Raw genomic sequence first — 20267 nt, forward strand, 5'->3', positions numbered from 1 at the left:
GAGACCAGCCCCATGGGTTGTGCACGTACTGCACCAGCAGGCACACACCTGACATGTCATTCCCTCGTAGAATCGTGACCAAAATAAATGGGGTTAGACCAAGCCACCTACCAAGGCTTTGTCCCATTTTTAATTAACTCTGGTGTTAATGAACCTCTTGCCATTAACAGCAAGTTTCTAGCAAGCATTTGCAAGACACAGTGCAATGACATTGTAGCACCAGTGATGTCCTGTGGGGTTTTGGTCTCACCCCAAAACCACAGTCTTGTTTTCCATCATTAACACCTAAGAAGACCATGTCCTCTGCACATCCTACAACCAGACACAGCATGGCACCATCTTTCTTCATTTAAAAGGCTCATAAGTGGACAGCTGAAACAGAATGCAGAGATTTGCATCTGACACACATACTCGGATTTTGACCCTCAGCAATATCACGAAACCCCAAAGCTAATCTGACCAGCCAGCTCAGGGGCACTGCTCTCCAAGGAGACTACTTCCCAGTCAAACTTTAACTTTCCAACACCAGTGTGGGTGAATACAGTTCAGGCGACCATCCTCCCTTGGCCATGATCTAAGGGTGGTGTTCTCCTTAACTAATTCAAACAAACAAACACCACCACCACCCCCCCCAAAAAAAAAAACAACACCCAAACCCAAAACCACAACCCCCTCCCCCCAAACCCATGAACAACAAACATCTAAGGAACAGGAAAAAAAAATAAAAATATCACCCTTGAACATTCTTGCAAGGTCTAAAATTACCAGCTTGACTGGTGAAATATTTGGAAAGGGTGAGGTGATGGGAAGCAGAGTTATGATGGATGGTGAACAGGAACTAGCACTCCATCCATAACCCGTGGGAGTTATTTCAACTCTGGTTTGGTATTTGTGGATAAAATACTGAGGCAGACTGCTGCTCTTTGGGAAAGGGAGATGTTAAATATCTTATGAGGGACAGAGGCAGCTTTGACAAATCTATGCCCTCTCCCATGCTTTGCTTCTTCAAGTTATGCTTGTCCCGATAAGGGACAGACAGAGCAATTATTTGAACCAGAGTTGTGCCAAGTTGCCCAGTTTTTACTTACTTGTGTTTCATGTTATGGGTGAAAAGGCGCCAGAAACAGGTCACTTCACCTATCAACTCTGCCGTTGCCAGAGGCCCCTAAAAACATCTCATTCCCTAACTCAATATGCCTGCGAGATGTTCTCACTTAAAGAAATCCTGCTAGGGGAGGAGCTTCCCCAGCAAATCAGGAGAAACCTCACCTGTGTTCTTCAGGCTTCCTCCACACTCCCAGCAAGCACATCACAACAAGCAGGGGCAAAGGGACAGGAGAGCAGATTCCTGAAACCCCAGTGAAGACCACACCGCTCTGCAGGTCCTGAACTGGATTGTACCCTTCTGCTGGATTAAGAAGACAGAAGGCCATTCTCCGTGCCCAACTGGAAAGTTTTGCAGGAAATGTCTTCACACAGAAGCTTTTCCAAGTGGTTGCATTAAAACTAAAAGCAAGCAGGCAAGAGAGGAACGCTTTTTGAAGCTTTAACATCCTGTAATTTTTGGAGTAGAACTTCAGCTTTTAGTTGCAAAACCAAATTTTGGTTTGGGTTTTCAGTGAATACTTTGAAGGAGCAATAAATAAATAAATAAGAAGTCATCTGAGTTTTCAGTTGATGACACATTATTGCTGACTGGGTTGGAGCATGGACTGCCTCCTACTGGGACTGGCTGGGAGACAGACAGGTTTGCTTGGACTAAAGTCCTGCACTCAGCTAAGGCACTTGCCCAGTAGTTCAGACACTGCTCTCATACTGAATTACACAGCAGTGCTTCCTCAGGGCCCCCTGCAATGAAAACCAGTGCAGTGGAATTGCAAAACCTCTCTGCTCACTCCAGCTTCAGTCTATCATAAAGCCGCTCTTGTCTCCCATGGATGGGGCTTTTTTACCTGCTGCCAAGCCTCAGGTTTCACCTCTCCCCAGAAGGATGTGGTCAGCCCATGCCAGGCTATTTATATGCAGCCCTTTCTTCAGTAATTTCCTGTAACCAAAGTCCCTGACCAGGGAGAGGCACAATGGAGGCTGATTTTGTGCCATGGGATGCATGAAGGAGGCAACAGGGTGAACTCAGCTCTCCTTGAGGTCCAGAAGCCTCTTGACCTGCTCACTGCAAAGCAGGGAAGAAGGAGGAACTGGCTGGTGCATCCCCCAAATGCTCATTTCTGCTCAATTGCAAAATGATGAAGGAGGCTCACAGCAGATCAGCCCATGGAACCTTTCCACCTGTGGCAGAGATCATCCTTCAGAGATCCTTACAGGGACAGAGATGACAACCAGGAGAGACTAATCGACTGCCTTTGCAGGGCTGGGGGTGCCTCCATGGGGAATGATGGCAGCTCAGTGCCCTGAGCCCAGAGGGGGCAAAGCAGGGATTTCTGGCATGTGCTCATTTGAGGCATGAGTCATTAAGCCCCCAACCAAGGTGAACACCAGTGTTGGAGAGGGCTTGGCTTCCAGTAACAGCAAGGATTTCCAGCCAAAAATGGCAGGGGTCTGGGAGGAGGGAATTGCTACAGATGCTCCATTAAAAAAATGTTGTATGTTAAAAATAGCCTGGGAGAGCAGGGGCACAGAAACAGCAGGGCACAGAGCTTCATCATCAGGGGAAACACCCCCAGTGCCAGCGAGGCTCACTGCCTTCATTGCATGGGCACAGCTTTGATGCTGCTCTCCGCACAGAGCAATGGCCACCACCCAATCACAAAACCTCTGGGCCTGCAAGAGAAGCGAGCAGCAGGTTTCATCTGTGAATGAGCCCGTAAGCTGTGCTGTCCAATGTAGATGTTTCCAGCAAATTATTTTCAGCTGCTTCTTGTTCATCCCTGAGCCCCATATTTCGTGCTTAAAGATCTCTGTGTGAAGTTAAACAGAGAATTTGCCCTACCTCAGCTTCTCCTCTGGGAGGACATGGGGGGGAGGGGGTCGAACAAAAAGTTAATCCGTCTTCGTTCTCACTGACACGGAATGAAGAATACAATTAAATGGGAGAGCCAGCCTAAAGCTAAGAACAAAGACACTGCACCAATATTTCAGGTCTTTTTCCTTCACTCTGAAGGGGAAAAATTTGCTCCATGCTTCATCTTTTGCAGGTTATCTTTGGAGGAACAATGTCCCCATAATTTCTGCTGATAATTAACCTTGCCTTTGCAGGAGTTATTCCCTGGCTCATAGAGCAGCTATTTATAGCCTTTGCTGGGGATGCTGTTGCCACTAAACGACTGCCCTTCCCCTTGACCAGCCTTACACCAAGGCGGTGGGCAGCAAGCCCTAGGGTGTCCCCTCATGCTTGCCAGGACCTGCCTCACCTGGACCCTTATAGTATAGACCCTTCACTGTCCATTTTCTGCATATGCTTTGCAAACACACAGAAAAAAACCCACCCAAACATATATGCTGCTTAAACACATGCAGAGGGCTGTCAGGCAGCAGGGTCCATCAGACCAAGTGCATAGGGCTCAGACGTCAGGGGTTATGGTCTTTAGAACCTCTCATTAGCTGATCTCCAGTGGACTTCGGCAGAAGCAGGATTTGCGAGTCACTTCTCTGTAGTGCTGATTCTCCCCTGCTGGAGGAGACACCGATGACTCACCTGAGTATCTGCACAGTCCTGAGTGAAACCAGAGCTTTGGTTGTGCAGCCGATGCCAGGAACTGGAGTACAGACCTCACAACAAAACTCCATATCTGGGCCAATGACAGCTGGACCATTTGCCCACACAGAACAGAACTTCAGAGGCCGAGTGAAGCCAGACCTGAGCTGGAGACCAGCAGCAGGGGCTGGGGCAGCTTCTCCTCCCAAGACACAGAGCAAGGGCCTGCTCAGTTGCACCAGTGCTGGAGAAACACGTTGAAACAGGTCTGCCAATACCAGTTATCTTCCCTGAGGAAGCAAAGATCCTTGCTCCCATATGAAGTCACACTGGGGAAAAATCAGCACCCTTGGGGGAAGGCCTTAATGCCCACTGGTCCCATGAGAGGTTGCAAGTAAACACAAGCCTTGCACAGTCCTGCAGTGTCTGTGCTCCCCATCTCCCTCATCCTGCTAGTACTGTATGGTTAAGGTGGGCTAACAAAACAACTGCCACCAGCACTGAGAGCAGCAGGCAGGGGAGGCACTGGGGCAGGCTGGGGTCTGGCAGAGGCAAGGGTATGGGATGTTCCAGCCTCCAGGAGACAGGGAGATAAACCATCAGTATCATCATCATTATCAGCAGCGCCCAACCTTTGTGTAGAACTAGGAGGAGCAAGACTTTCACCTGGCCCTGGAAAGAAAGGGAGAGATGGGGATGGTGGCACTGTTGTAATGGGGAAGAGGTGGGAGGATGAGACCTACTGAGTGCCTGCTGGGGCAAAGGTGCAATGGGGCCTGTTGTCCCCCTCCTCAAAGACCCCTTGCCCTGGGAGCTATACCTCCACATACTCATCTCTGCTTTGGTCCCCAGCACAGTGCCAAGCAAGGGGCTTGTACCCAAGTTAGTAAGCGGAAAGGGGAGACTGAGGGCATGTCCAGGGCCTCCTGGAGGGACTCTGGGATCTGTCAGAAGCAGCATGCTTTTGGAGTGATTTATTTTCCCCCAGGGTTAAGGGGGATGAGGCCGATTAGTCAGGAGGGACAGAAGCATGCTTCCTGCCACCTCAGCCTCTCCTGCTCCTCTGGCAAACCCGGGAGCATTAGGTCCAATTAGCCCCTGGCAAACAGCCCGAGGGTGGGTCCCTCCACAGCATCCCCAGGAAGGCCCGGAGGGGCAGCACTTCTGAAGAAATCAGCACTCATGAGTCACTGGGGCTAAATGACATTATTTAAAGCAGCACCACAGCTTTGCAGGCTCCCACCATGCATCCTCCAAACTAGAGATCAAACAGCCAGCAGTGACCTCCATCCCCCAAGCACAGCAATGAGCTGCTTCTGCAGTTGCTGGCCACCATCTGTCCCAAGGGAAACTGGTCAGATGCCTTAGCATAGGGGCAGGATCCACCCCCAGGCAGCTTTCCAGAGCCTTCTCAGAGGTCTTCCAGCACCTTTCAAGAAGATTTATGGAGGTTTCCTGGCCATTCTCTAGAATTTTCTCTTTCTAGGGGTTTTCTGCTGTATCTTCAGAACATTTCTAGAGGAAAATGCAGCGAGCAGCAGAGCCGGGGAAGTGAGGACAACTCTCAACGTCCCTCCTGGTGCCCCAGCCTGGCACACATGGCCTTTTTCTTTCACAGACATCAAAATCTCCTCTAAAAATCCAACTGCCCAAGTGTAACCTTAGTGCCTGGCTCCAGAGTAGCAGCTCAGAAATCAGTTTGGGGCTATGTGAGGTTTCTATGTTTGTTTGTGCCAAGGGCGCTCTGGGAAACATCACTGCCAGAAGCAGGATTGATCTTACAGGGACAAGAAAATCATTTAGCAGAAGAATTAAGTCTTCTGGATAGTGCCCCAGGCAGTACACAGCTCAGTGGGAATTGCTCTGTGCATACAGATTTACACAGCCACACAGAACTAAACCTGTAGCAAGCACCAGGTATACACTGGCTACTCTGAAAACGTCTGTTCTAGTATCAAAGGCTCAGCAAAAGATCCATTGAATAGAAGCAGACTCTTCACAGCTTGGCCAAGGCATCAGTATAGGACTTTAGGTCCTTCTGAGCCCGCTATTCCCAGCATTTCCACTCAGACTCTAGAGATCTCCCAGCAATAACTGGCAGGTTGCTGAGTGACCTGAAATGAGGTTTCTTTTCCTCCTCCCAGCGTCCTCCCCCCTACACAGTATTTTGTAAGAAGACACAAGGCATTACTAACAAGGTACCTGAAAAACTCCATGTACCACGCCATTTGGTACCAGTAGAATGTGCAGGAATAAGGGATCCCGGTACCCATTCAGAAGGAAGGGATTACAGCACCTGAAAGACTTACACAATGTACATTTATCCAGTTTCCACTTCTTGCACCACAATTCTCACTTTGAATGTCCATGGGATTGAAGCAGTGATCCCCTCTTTGTTTCCAGTTTTACTAACAGTAACATTGTCTGTAGCTATTTCAGGTTCATTCTTGGCTCTGCTCCATGGGAGAACAGATCTGGACACTTACTGAGGCATTTCAACTGCAGGGACTTCTGATTGAAGCCTAAGACTCAAAATTGGCTTTTGGCTCCACATTTCTGCTCTGTATTGCTTAAGCTTTTCAGAGAACAATAGCAGGCTATTCTATTGCTACAGTACTACAGTAACATTCGCCAAAATAAACCATCGGCTGGAAAAGCTTCCAGGCACTACATGCATGATTTGTCTTCCATTATTACTGATGCACATGAGCTTGTGGTATGTTCACATGGAGCAAAATATTCTCAACATACATACAATAAGCCCCTCATTCTGTTTAAGTGCTGTTCCAACTGATGGAGCTTCGTCCAGCATTTGGCTTACAGCTGACCACGGCTGCAGGCTCTGGCTCGCTGGTGTGCATCCTTTGAAGTGTTCCAGCTCACCAGGTGAAGGGCTGGCTGCAGTGTGAATGGTGGAGCAGCATTCCTTCCTTCTGACTGCTGCTCATTCCATACCCCTGACTGTAAATCCCCCCCTTGGCTAACGATGCACATCAGTGTAACAACCTGCATGTCCAGATTCACATCATCTAGGCCTGTAATGTTTTCTAGCTATGCTCACATGAGCTGTTATGCTCATATTTGGTGAAAGCACACAGGACAAAGAAAAGGGAGTCTGTGAAACAAAGAGAAACATGGCCTCATTTCCCCATCACTAACACCCACAACCCTTCTGTCAGCCCCACACCATCACATGAATACAAGGACGAACAAGGGGGAAAATCAGTGCAAAGTTAGTATCACAGAGGTAATTTGGATGCAGACCTCATCTGGACAGCTGCTGTCAAGTAGAGACTTGCCCTCTCTGTAGCAGCAGTGCTGTGGTTGGGCCAGACCAGAGTTGGTGACGTTGCCTAGCCTATGTCAGTGCTCGAGAAAGTAGAGGTCTACACAGATCCTCACGACTCTACAGAGCAGAGTCAGTCCAGCTTTGCTGGAGGAAGATGCACAACTTGGGTCTAGTTTTTAACATTTGGAGTGAGCTGTTAGGCTTCTTTTTTCTTTTTTTAAAGCAGTAAGTTTTCTGTCAAGAATTTTTAATATATTTATTTGAAAACAAGGTTTTGTGAAAGAGTACACTAAATAGCATATATCTGTTCTTCAGCCATAAAACACGGACTATCAGTTTTAGCTCAGCACAGATTGGGGCTGCATGCACTGAACAGCAGATCTTGATAGGAAGGTCTTCATGTCTGTCTTTCTGGTATCAAGCATAGTGTCTTCTTTAGAGTTCATGACACTGGAGGAGGGGAAAGAGAAACCAAGAAAGCAAATGTATTTAACTAAGGCTTCTTGTGGTTGACCCCAAACACTCACCCAAGCCTGCCACTGATGCAACATTTACAGTTTTTAAGAAGTTTATTTTGCTGCTTATCCACCAATTCAAGTCCATATTCTCTGCTCTTGGGACCACTGGGAAATGCCAGCCCATATTTGGAAATAAAGCAACTGGGTTTCTGCCTCTCACTGAGAAACTTGAATACCAGTTCAGGCACTTTAGCCAAGGAACCTGAGAACCACACCATTCACTGCCTGGAACAGATCTATGAGTCAGGTTTAGAAAGCACCATACAGCCCATGACTGGAGTGTCTTTAAATTCTTCTAAGAACTGCTGGGAAAGCAAGACAACCCCAGAAAGGGGACTAGTAGTTCGATTTCAACCAATCCTGCTACACTGAGGTCAAGTAGATGACAGCTTTGTTACATAAACCACTTGCACCTCTGGGATCGTTTTCATGAGCTGATTATTCCCATCTCAACTGTTGCCTGTAAACCCATGCACGGCTCTAACTCTGCCTGGCAAGGCTCTACCCAAGAGCAGCCAGGCCTGCGAGATTAGAGACCAGATCCAGTACAAGCAGGTCAGGCATGACCCAGAAGAGTGGATTTCTCTTTTATTGCTGCCAAAATCTTCAAATCAGAATAAAGCATATTTCTCAACCTGGCGCAGAAGCTGTCCAAGAGCTAAAACAAGAGTGCTAGGTGTTGGTAATTGCTTTAGTTGATCCAAAGAGGCTTTTCCTTCATTGGGACTAATAAAGATGACTCTGCACAGTACACTGTACCTCAGGTCTTAATCATCAATGTACTCAAAGGGTTCTGGTGGTTCAGGTTCCTGTTCCTCTTCCTCAATCTTCGGACCGTGAGCTGCCACAGGTTCAACCAGCTCCTCCGTATCCTCACTGGTGTCCTTCAGAATGATGATGCCTCCGATGGAAAGCTGCAAGACAAACACAGTGAGCATTAGCGCTGCTTGCCTCTACCTCATGATGGACTGTTCGTGGCCACAGCGTTTATCCTTGGTGTTGTGGTTTAAGCCCAGCTGGCAACTAAGTACCATACAGCTGCTTGCTCAATTACTCCTGCCCCCAGTGAGATGGGGAGAACTGGAAAAAAGATAAAACCTGTGGCTTGAGATAAGAACAGTTTAAAAATTAAAATCAGTTATAATACTACTACTACTACTAATAATAATAAAAAAGGGAAACAACAAAAAGAGATAGATAAAAAAAAAACACCACAAACCAACAAACAACAGTGATACACGATACTCACTACCCACGGACTGATACCCAGATCGTCCCTGAGCAGTAACCGGCCCCTTCTGGCCAACCCTCCCCAGTTTATATACCAAGCATGATGATCTATGGTATGATATATCCCTTTGGCTAGTGCAGGTCAGCTGTCCTGTCTCTGCTTCCTCCCAGCATATCCCTTTGGCTAGTGCAGATCAGCTGTCCCATCTCTACTTCCTCCCGACTTCTTGTGCCCCTCCTCACTGGCAGAGCATGAGAGACTGAAAAGTCCATCAGGGTAAGCATTACTTAGCAACAACTAAAACACTGGTGTGTTATCAACATAATTCTCAAACTAAAGCCAAAACACAGCATTGTACCAGCTACTAGGAAGAAAATTAACTCTATCCTAGCCAAAACTGGGAGAGCAGGCCATATGACACACCTCAGCATCAATGAGTTTCAGAGAGCAAAGCATCTGACACTCACCTGGATCCCTGCCTGGTAAGGGGATGGCACAGAGTCTATCCAGGCCACCTTTTGTATTTCCACTATCTAAGTCTCAGTTCAACAGAAAATGGCATCTGGATTCACAGCTTTACACCAGTTCCAGTCTGGGGCTTTCCATGTGTAAACTAATGGAACTATAATTGCTTTATAAGGCTCTTCTTTTCAGGGCAACAAAGCTTAGTGAAGCCTCTATGTGTAGCTGCCTCCCAAGAGGCTATCTGAAACAGAGCGTAATCTGATCACCAGCTTCCACCAACTGAGGAATCCTATTTAGCAGAACCTCATAAAAAAAAAGGAAATTAATTGCAAAGATCACAACCAAACATCCTGGCAGGCTGAACCAGATTTGTGCGTCTCCAGGACTGAAACACAAGGTGCAAAGAGGCAGTGCTGTGTCATGCCTGTCTGGAATCAGGGCTTTGACTACAGCAGGATTCCAGGCTATAAACAGCATTTAAAAGATGCCTTTTACTCTGGCATTCCCCAAAGCAGAGCAAAGGTCTGGAACAGCTCCATTTCAAAAGCCTCCTTGGTTACACACCCTAATGCCAGCAAAAACCCACACTGTTCTGCTCTCTTCAAAACCTATTTATGGGAGTTTAAGGCTGGAAACTGCGCTCCTCCCCTCACCAAGGACTTGACTTCTTTTGAAACTGAAGCAAACAGCTAGGTGACCTCCATATTTCAGCTGCATGAATGGACAATTACTGGACCATGTAACAGATCTTCCCAATCCAAATATCACTTGGGTCACCTCCTCTTTTTCAGGGGTAGAAACTAAAATATCCTTCCACAACTTTGCTAAAGGGGATGATGTACAGAGAATTCTAATGTGCTGATATTATTCTGATAAATCAATTTACTAAAAACATTACTATTTTCCTGGAAAAAATATTAATTCTTCTGAACACCATTTTCCCCATGCATAATCCTGCAAAAAGAAAAAGTCCAGGGTGTTATTTCTTGAACAAAAATAAAGGTCAAAAGAATTTGACTCAGGAGATTTTGAGGTCAAAAGCAAGCTTGTTAGCTTTGCAATATATCTGAGCATCTCACATAAAAGTTAGTTATCCCTTAGGCTTAATGCTAAAAACATCTTTTCTATCATCCACCTGACAACTACATGCTATCTCTTCTGTGTTAAGCAGAGATAAAGGCACTTTTTCTAAGGTGAGACGTAACCGAATATGAAATCTGTTTAATGGAAAACCCCTTCCATTTAGCTATAAATCCCACTGTAGGATAATATAGCCCCAGAAGACGGCATAATGTATTTCACTGCTTTGGCAAGATATCTGTACAACTTCTCACCCCACTGTAAAAATCACGGCTCAGTCTTTATGTCCCCAGCAATGTCATTAATACAGAGTACGTCCGATTGGTTTCCATGTCACAGCATGTCATATGTAGAAGAAAGAGAAATAAAGCAGCATTAGCCTGGTGAAAAGGTCTGCAGCAGCTCTGGCTTTCTTACAACTAGAACTGCATGTGATCATTTGGAGAGAGAGACACTAAAAAGCAGGTTTGACAACAGTGGAGCTGCAAATCTCTGTCAGACATTAATTACAGTGATACCAGCTGAGAGTGGCACTCTCACGGACATGCAGAAATTCTGGGTCCTGGCACAAGCCCAGCCCTGGGAACACTGTTAAACACATGGACTAGGTAGATGACACTTACTGGTTTGAAAGGCTGGTATCGGCAGCTCTCTGTCATAGTGAGAACTTTGAGCTGAGCAGGCATGACTCTTGCTGGGTTGTCCAGAAGCTGGAAGTTGGGTTCAGGCTCTTTTTTCTTTTCTTTTTCATCCTTCTTTTCTGTCTCATCCTGCAAAGGGGGAGGAGAACATCAACATTATTTTAACAGTAATATTGAACCCTTTCATAGTTCAGGAGGGTAAAGAACAACCAGGCAGCAAATCCCAGACTGTGGTGAGAAACCATTCTGATGAGGAACAAGCTAACACCTATCTATCAGCTGGTACATGCAATGCCAGCATGGACCAAAGTGTTCTCATCAGGCAATGCCTCACCCAACTACAGGTGAATGTAAGTTCAGCAAGAGGTGGCAGTGGAACAGTTTACCTCTGGTTTCCTTTCTGATACTTTTTCTGCAAGCTCACTCACCACTTTTTGGTCACAACTGAAGATTCTTCAATATTGTTACTGAGCACATGAAAACTGCTAAAAGCGGTCCTTGTATTTTTGCAGTTATGAAACTATCACTGACATTTGACATTACTGGTACGGGCAGGAACTCAACCAAAATGATCTGAGCTCAGTGACTCCCCTAAGGAACTGCAGTTAACCCCTCCTTTATAAATGACTCAGCAGCTAGAGGGAAAAGTTCAGAAGGAAGAAACACAGCATCCTTCATGTACTTAAGAACATGGATTGTGTTTTCTCTTTTGCTCAGGAACATCTGAGTGCAAACAAAAAGACTGCAAAAAAGATGGAAACAAACAATAGGAAATAATCAGGAGCCCCACTACATGCATGGCACGTCCTGTGAAACAGACAGGACTTTCTCTGTCACAGTGACTGCTCATTGCTGTGCAGATCTCTTGGAAGCTACGGATTACAGGTCATGTAACAGGCATAAGAGAAAAAACAGGAAAGCAATTATACTTCTAAAACATTAGGACAATGGCAAAACTCTCAACTCAAACACAGCAGGTGGCAGCACGCTCCCTTTTTACTATTCTCATTTTTCTGCTCTGTTCAACCAACAAAACTTTTCAGACATCTGGAGTGTACAGATACAGACACAACACATGAATCTTGTAATATACTGCTTCCTCTCGACACCTGTACTTAACTGTATGTTGTAGCAATTTTAGAAGAAACGTGCATCTGTTCAGCGCATTTTGCTTAGCATATCGTGCTGCAAGAATAACTCAAAGGAAAGGAAGTGTTTGGTGACAAGGAAACTTTGGTAAAGGAGCAAAATGAAAAAACCCCAGAGGTTCAACCTTGCGTGCATGAGATGATTCATTTTCTGAGCCAACTGGATAAAGTCCATTGCCTACAACACGGCCACACTTAGCAGGTCTAGTAAGGTTATTTTACGCATACACCTTTGATCTTATGCCACACTCCCTTTACATACTGTTTGTGTATTTCTTTTTAAAATTAAAGAGGCCAACAATTCTCTGACCATTCTGTTTTTCTCACATAGATATTAAAGTGGAATCAGAAAAGTTTCTACTGAGCTTATCAGCTTTGGTAAAGCTTTTGACACGATTTCCACTGGAGACACTGGCTGCTTAGGGCTTGGACAGGTGTACTGTTCTCAGCATAAAATCTACCTGGGTAGCCAAGCCCAAAGAGTGCTGGTGAATGAAGTTAAATCCAGCTGGTGGCCAGTCACCAGTGGTGTTCCCAAGGGCTCAGTACTGGGGCCATTTCTGTTTAATATCTGTACTGATCTGGATGAGGGGGATCGATGACACTACATTGGTTGGGAGTGTTGATCAGATGGAGGGTAGGAAGGCTCTGCAGAGGGATCAGGACAGGCTGGATCAATGGGCAAAGGCCAACTGCATGAGGTTCAAGCGGGCAAAGTGCTGGGTCCTGCATTTGGGCCACCACAAACCCATGCAAAGCTACAGGCTTGGGCAAGAGTGGCTGGAAAGCTGCTCAATGGAAAAGGACCTGGGGGTGTTGGTTCAGAGCGGCCAAACGTCAGCCAGCTTGTGCCCAGGCAGCCAAGAAGGCTAATGGCATCCTGGCCTGTATCAGAAATAATGCGGCCAGCAGGGCCAGGGCAGTGATCATCCCCTGTACTGGGCACTGGTCAGGCTGCACCTCAAATCCTGTGTTCAGTTCTGGGCCCCTCACTACAGGAGAGACATTGAGGTGCTGGAGCAGATCCAGAGACAGCCAACAAAGCAGGTGACAGGCCTAGAGCACAAGTCTTATGAGGAAAAACTGAGGAAACTGGGGCTGTGAAGCCTGGAGAAAAGGAGTCTCAGGAGACACCTTATCACTCTCTAAAACTACCTGGCAGCAGGTTGTAGTGAGACAGGAGTCAGTCTCTTCTCCCTAGTAACAAGAAATAGGACAAGAGGAGATGGCCTTGAGTTGCACCATGGGAGTTTTAGAATGGCTATGAGGAAAAAGTCCTTCACCAAAAGGGTTCTCAAGCACTGGAACAGGCTGTGCAGGTGGGTGGTGGAGTCACCATCCCTGGAGGTATTTAATAAATATGTGCAGATGAGGCACTGAAGGACATGGTTTAGTGGTGGACTTGACAGTGCTAGGTTAATGGTTGGACTTGATCTTAAAAGTCTTTTCCAACCTAAATGATTCTACGATTCTGTAACATTTTCAGCTTACAATTATTCTTGGCATATTTGCACCTGTTTCAAGAGCACAAAAGGAAGGGTCCTTTGTTAGGGTACAGCAAGAATTTTAGCTGCCATATGTTTTCCAAATTGCAGCAACCACCAAGAATTCATTAACCAGCCATTTCTCTATCCCTCAGCTTGCTGCAGGATGACACATTACTGACAGATGAGGATGACAAGTTCTAGTGTCAGGTCTATGAGCTGAAAGAAATCATCAGAGAACTGAAGCAATCACCATAACTACTGAGCAGCATATGGACTCTGTGCTCAAAGCTCAGCTGGTCCTGAGCTGGGTGTGAATAAATTTTTGGCATTTTGATAGATGGACAAACACATAAGAGATTGCTGCCAAAAAGGTGAACATTCTGGAATGTTCAGGGAGTTAAGCATGTGAAAACCAGAAAGTTTAAAACTCTTCAGTGCTCTCAACTGACTTAGACATCACCAAGCAACTGCTACAACACTGAGTCCCAAGGACAAAATTCTTAAGTCTTTTTCCACATTAACAACAAAAGTACATGGATAAGAGGTAAAATTCCTTTGGTCTACAAACAGTTGGCAATGAAATAAAGCAGAAAAGGTTCATGCAGTTAAAGGCACATAAATTTGTCAAAATAAGATTCTGCCTTTAAGGAATTCAGTTACTTAACAATACTGAGGAAGATTTATTTCTCAGAAATAATACCACCTCTCACTTTTAACAGTGCACACACACAATGGAAAGATGCTAACCTGTGTATGCAGTACACTGAAAAGCATGTTAATGCTTTGCTCAGAACTAACACAGGTGGAGGGGGGGTGCCAGCTTTCATGACACACCTTCCAAATTTATAAGGATACATTTAAATTTCAGTGTTTGCACTCACCACTTCCATCTTCTCCTCTTCTTTCTTCTCTTTCTCCTTCTCCTTTTCCTTCTTCTTGGCTTTTGCAGTGATGGACAGCACAGCAGTGGAAACCTGGATATTTCAACAGAAGAGGTATTCAGCGTAACTGCAACACCATGCCCTGTGCTTCAGCTTCCCAAACAGGGGAACAAAAGGAGATCAGTGTTAGGTTAGTTCTGTTAGGTTAGTACAGGAGTCAGTGAGACCAATTCCACTTCCTACCCACTGCTCTTTTTAAAAGACAAATACACCAAAAGAAATAAATGGCACATATGGGAGAAAAAAAAATAATTTGACATGAATGCAGACAGGCTGCAGCCACATAGGAAGGAGAACAAACTTCCTAATTTTGAGAATAATCATTGCTGGTTTTGGTGTCTATATGAGAGGTTTCATTACTTAACAGAGCAACAAACTGAATTTTTATTACAGGAAAACCTATTGCTGGAGTCTCCAATATAAAGAAACATGTATATAATACTCTTCAGAAACGACCTAAAGCTGCTCCACTGTCCTAATCAGACAGCTTTGTTTCTCACTGATCTAAAGAAGTGGATATGCAAAACATCCTACAGAGGAGACCTGAGGAAGCTTTGGGACTCCTGAGCCAGAAAGTACTCAGATACAATAATTCAGCTTGTCTCCCTTCCAGTGAGCACATCTCTCCATCCACAGTAACCGTCTCTGTAAGGCACTAACTTCCTGAGAGAGACAGGAAGCAACCACATTAGCCATGTTGCTGGTAAAGCTTTTTTGGCTGTGGGCTCTTCACACATTTTCACTGTGGCCAGGAAAGTTTAAAAGAGAAAGGATTTGTCAAATTCCCAGCCTATTCTAAAGGTCAGAAAACAGCTTTTGCTTTCTAAGAGCAGTGAGGTTTGCCTTTCACCAGAGTTCATTTCTTGGTGGCTCTGTCCTGCCCAGCATTCAATTCTGGCAAAATGCTTTACAGTTTTCACACAATGTCATCCATCAGCATGACATACCTTAAGGTTCCACAGCTGCAATTGCTCCCTTGGGGCTGCTCTGCCTGCTGCTGTGGTCTGCTCAATAGCTTTTACCATCTTGCACCAGTAGACAAATTGCTTCCTCTTGTCCTGCTTGTCACCCCACAGGTCCCATCTCTTCCTTTTCAATACCTATTCTCAGTTCCATGTTCACCGTTTTGCGGTCCATGGTCCTGACAGCTACTATTCTAGTGCATGGGCCCATTCCCCCGAGACCAGGTACACTTCTGCCCTTCCATCTGGGACTATTTGAGAAGTGTCACACCTAATATTCTTGATGTTTGTACTACAGTAGCACTTTGGAGCTCAACTCATCAAGAACCCTGCTGTGCTAGGTGCTGTGCAAAGATGATACACACATACAAATCAGTGGGGCATTGGAAAGCAGTTTTACTTTGTTGTTTGTTTTTTTTTAATCAGTACTTCTGGCTTGACCACTAGAGACAAGGGAGGTCTCAGCAACTGAGTAGCAAAGTACTTGTATGCCATGATCAGCAACAGTCCCAGGCACACCAGGAAAAAATAGCTAGAATTCTCTTTCAGAGGCAACAGTGCCTGCCAGTTCTTCTTTTGCTCTTTAGATTCCCTGTTAATGCCACTAAAGTCAATGTTTATACTAGGAGAGAAGGAGTCTTTACCACACAGAATGCTAGCTCACATACCTTTTCTTTCTCCTTTTCCTTTGGTACCTCAAGAGGTGGGGGATATGCAAATGTGGACGGCTTACAGTTGGACTTATACTGGACTTTTGGCATCTAAGACAAACAGTTAAAAACATTGTTAGAGACAAGAAAATCATGGAAAAATAATCTACAGCAGAATAATTACTTTAGCTTCATTTTCCTTCCAGCAGAGACAAACACAGATCCTCTAAAGAATACAAGCTTCCCCTTCTCCCCCTCCGGAAGCTGAGTAACTGTTATCAGTGGCAACAGTTCAACTAGAACAATGTTATTTAATTATTCTATAATTCGACTCTGGCAAGCTCTCCTAGCTTTCTCCATACACGCTTCTCCACTCTATTCACACCATGCCTTGTTTTCACTGTTTCAAAGCTTTTGTGGTTTTAATGTTACTGCTGTGCCTGTTTGTATGAACACAAAATCAGTTTAACATCTAAGACCTGCTTGTCAGTGCACGCTAGAGCAAACCAATCATTGCCTGACATTCACCTCTTGCAAAAGGACAGTATGTTTTGGGGGTGGGTTACCAATGCCACATATTCTTTTACTCTCGACTATTTAAGTAAGCATCTTCTGACAGCCAATCCAAACTCTTAAACTGGATTAATTTCTGCAGTATCTCAACTCTCTTCCTTTGCAAAACATCAAGAAGCAACAGAACAGGGGCTGCTCTGAGGAAGCAAGGTGGGTGTGGTGCAGCCCATAATGTACATCCAGCCTTATAACTGGCTTTAGCGTGCAAGCAAAGTTCTAGAACATCACTTGACCTACAGCCATTTGGGCTCCCTGGAAACTCTAAGGAATGGGGAGAGGGAGTCAAAATGGCAGTTCAGCTTAACAGCCAAAAAGGTGCTGAGCCTCTCACCACTGAGGAGGTGCAGCAATGCAAATACAGGGAAGTATTCAGGACAGAGAGGGGAAAGAAAAAACAACCCTCTCTCTTTAAACAACAAGAATTGAGAGTGGTGTGTAATTTGACTTCATGCTCAGCCTGAGACAGCTGAAGAAGATCAGCCTAGAACTCTGAGGTTTTGGTCCAGGGGCTGCAAGCCAGTATGCTTGCCCAGTCCCACAGAGGGATTCTGAGAGCAGCCCAGCCCTACACATGCTCTGTGCATCACAGAATAAGGCTGCAGCAATGACAAGAGGGTGCTTCACAACCCTGTTCCACAATTTTTTTTGGTGGAAGTTGCTAGCTCAGCTCTTCAGCACAGAAGACCCTGGATGGTACACAGCTTGCAGCAGCCTTAACACAGCTCATCAGGGAAAAGCAGATGTGTAAGAAAAGTGCAGTACCATTGGCTGCTTGGTTTAGTATTTATTCCCCAAGGAATCCAAACAAATCCTGGTTTCCTACTGTTAGCTTTCCTAGGGGAGAATATAATTTATTTGGGAGGGCAGCAGGGCAACACACTATTATTTATTTAAATAAGCTTGACCTTCTGGAGTGATGATGAAGTGGTCTCTGCCCACATACACTGACTAGAGTTCCTTACTTCGTAAGCGACTTCGAAATAAAGAGGTTGAAGTCTACTCTCTACATTTTTCTTGTCCCTATTCCCACCGCCAGCTCTGCAATTTAAACCTGCTTTTCAGACTTCTTCCAGTTAGAGCCTCTTCTGACACAAACAAGCTGGAAACATGCAAAGAAAACTAACAAATCCACGCACACCCCTCTCAGACTACTCGAATCTTCCAAGCAGCTATCAGCACCTTTCCTCCTCTCTGCTTGTTACGTACCTTAAGATCCTTGTTAAGGCCAATGACACAGGTAGGGGTGAAAGCCAGCGACAAGAAGTGTGACAGGGGGAACCAGAACCAGAACTGGGTGAAGACCAGAACCCCTACCACAGAAGGCATGTGAGTATGGCCTGTCCTTGACTGCAGTGAAATAGTTACGTTATGGCCCCCTGTAAAGAATCATAAATGAAGTAAGTTAATTAATGCATTCCTGGGTACTCCACAAAGACACCTGAGCAATGCATCTCTAAAACAGCTGCTGTGAAGGGGCTGTTCACAGCGCAAGCCAGGCCACAGTGCTGTCAGCACTGTCCTCTGGAACACACATCCCACCATCACCGTGATTTCAGCTTACAGAGCAAAACAGGTGGGCAGCTCTATCTGCTAGGTATGACCTAAACACAGTACAGCCTGCGCACTTATTTTGCCAGGATACAGGTTAAACAGAATTACAATGCAAAAGGCAGGGAGAGAGGAAGAAAAAGGCAAACCTTTGCTGTAAGCAGTTTTAAAACATAGCATATAGATGATCCTCAAGACAAGCTCACAAGGAAAATAGTGCATATAAAGCAGTGCATACAGAAACTTTTCTTTCTGTGGCTGCCTCCCTGAACTGTCAGTTATTCAGAAGAAATATGCCTAGGTTTTTATCCTACACCATCTCACTAGAAAAAAATGTAAACAGCAGCAGCTTCAGAAGTTGCTTCTACAGGTTATCAATCTAAGCAGCAGAGACAAGCTCCTGCAGTCTTTGCAGCAAAATTACATCTCTGCCAGACAACCAAGTCCTCGCTTTGTACTTTCAAAGCTCCGTATGTTGATGCAGTGCAGAAACATCCAGCTAGAAACCAAACCAAAAGATCAGGTTTGCAGACAGAGTGAGAAAGTGTTAATATGATCTTCAGTCTTCTGATGAACACAGTGACTTGGATTGCAGAGAGCACTAGGCAAGTCTGTTACTGCTAACAAGACCAGGCGTAGGGAGGTTAACTTTGTTAAAATACAAACACTTAACTCCTTACAAAGTCAGGGCATTTTTCAGCTGAAAATCCCAAGCTGGAGTAACACTGCCCAGCCTCAGAAAGCTATCTACCTCGACAGTGCCAGGCAGCAATGGAGCTGATTTTTAAAGACAAGCAAAATTAATTTTGCTGCCAAAACTAATGAAAGCCCTGAATGAAGCACTAATCTCATCTCGGGTATCTGGCAGTGTTAGTCCCAGGAGAAGCAATGGAAGATGGAGGATTTTGATGCTCTCCTGTAGGATACTCTGCATACATACTACCTCCTTGCTTTTGTGGTAGCAACAGATCTGCTGTTTGACTAGATAACTCCTTCCCACCACCTCTTTGAAGAAAGACAATGATAACGGTCTCATCTCTTACTACTGCTAAGTCTGCTCTGCTTCTCATTATTTTCTCTGATAACAATCTCTTGCCCTTATACTTGACTTTGCCACAGCATTAAGGAGAGACTGCATGAGGTCTTGTGCTATCCTTTAACATGAACATGTCAAACACTCTGCACTCAAATTACAGGTCTTCTCCCCCATCTTTACCCTGAACTTTTCTTCACTGCATTGCTGTATATGGGCCAGGTCAGTAATCTGCAGATACTCTGGGATCAAGTAGACCAGTGAATGTTGCACAAGCGGCTTAACTAGATTTTATCAAACTTTTGGACTTTAATTTTCAGAATTTATGTTAACCTTCAGAATTATATTATCCAATCTCTGGAATTTCCTGGATGAGTAACAGATTTTATATTCAGAAGATGCTGTCATGCTACTTCTTTCTGCTGTTTTACATCCACACAGCCCACCCTCTCTCCCTGGGTTTTGCAGGGAGCAGGAAAGGTGGGGAGATACGATACTGCACAACTGTGATTTATCTTCACAATTAAGCAGCAGCCCTGACAGCCTGGAAGGGACCACATTCCAGGCTTTTGCCAAGATGGATGAAAGTTGTGACATGATGCCTGTAAAAAAAAATTCAAAAACCAAGAAAAATTTTCAGGGCTCCTTGGGTAATATTACAAAGTTCATCTCCCAGAATTTACATTGCAACTATGGCAAGGTCTGATGAATTGAAGTGGCTGTTCTAAAGACTATGAGAATTTGCTGGCTCAAGTTTAATGTCAGTTAACAAGAGGGGGAGTACAGTAAGCAGACTGCACTCATTCCCACTGATGAAAAGTGAGCTCATCAAAGATGATTTATATACTTTGATAAACTTACTTTTTACATAGTCATGGTGGCACTTTTTAATACTCTGGCAGCGTAGCCTGGACAACACAGCAGTACAACAGCTATTAATATGTGACTTTGTGGACTTTGGAAATTAGTTTCCAAACCTGGCCTAGGCAGCATCCCATTTTCAAACAGTATCATACTCTTCCTTTCTCTATCAGTGAACGCATTCCATT

At 45.1% G+C, this 20267-nt stretch overlaps 1 protein-coding gene and 1 long non-coding RNA gene across 2 annotated transcripts in view; one reads left to right on the top strand and one right to left on the bottom strand.

Moving 5' to 3' along the window:
• Nucleotides 1-3600: 3600 nt before the first annotated feature.
• Nucleotides 3601-6311, top strand: LOC133209889 (uncharacterized). The gene is made up of 2 exons (XR_009724787.1): nucleotides 3601-3918; nucleotides 6083-6311. It is a non-coding gene; the product is annotated as an uncharacterized LOC133209889 (long non-coding RNA).
• An 872-nt stretch (nucleotides 6312-7183) lies between these two features.
• Nucleotides 7184-20267, bottom strand: part of PSMD1 (proteasome 26S subunit, non-ATPase 1) — a 69312-nt gene continuing 56228 nt past the window's right edge. Inside the window, exons 20-25 of the mRNA XM_061348769.1 lie at nucleotides 17844-18013; nucleotides 16083-16175; nucleotides 14393-14485; nucleotides 10859-11005; nucleotides 8219-8373; nucleotides 7184-7391 (exon numbers count right to left, since the gene is read on the bottom strand). Of these exons, the coding sequence (XP_061204753.1) occupies nucleotides 8227-8373; nucleotides 10859-11005; nucleotides 14393-14485; nucleotides 16083-16175; nucleotides 17844-18013 (650 nt within the window). The 3' untranslated portion in view covers nucleotides 7184-7391; nucleotides 8219-8226. The remainder of the gene's footprint in view (nucleotides 7392-8218; nucleotides 8374-10858; nucleotides 11006-14392; nucleotides 14486-16082; nucleotides 16176-17843; nucleotides 18014-20267) is intronic.

The sequence above is a fragment of the Neopsephotus bourkii genome, unplaced genomic scaffold, assembly GCF_033783945.1.
Source record: "Neopsephotus bourkii isolate Nb327-2 ecotype Australia unplaced genomic scaffold, CSIRO-AGI_Nbou_v1 NB_369, whole genome shotgun sequence".
NCBI lineage: Eukaryota > Metazoa > Chordata > Aves > Psittaciformes > Psittacidae > Neopsephotus > Neopsephotus bourkii.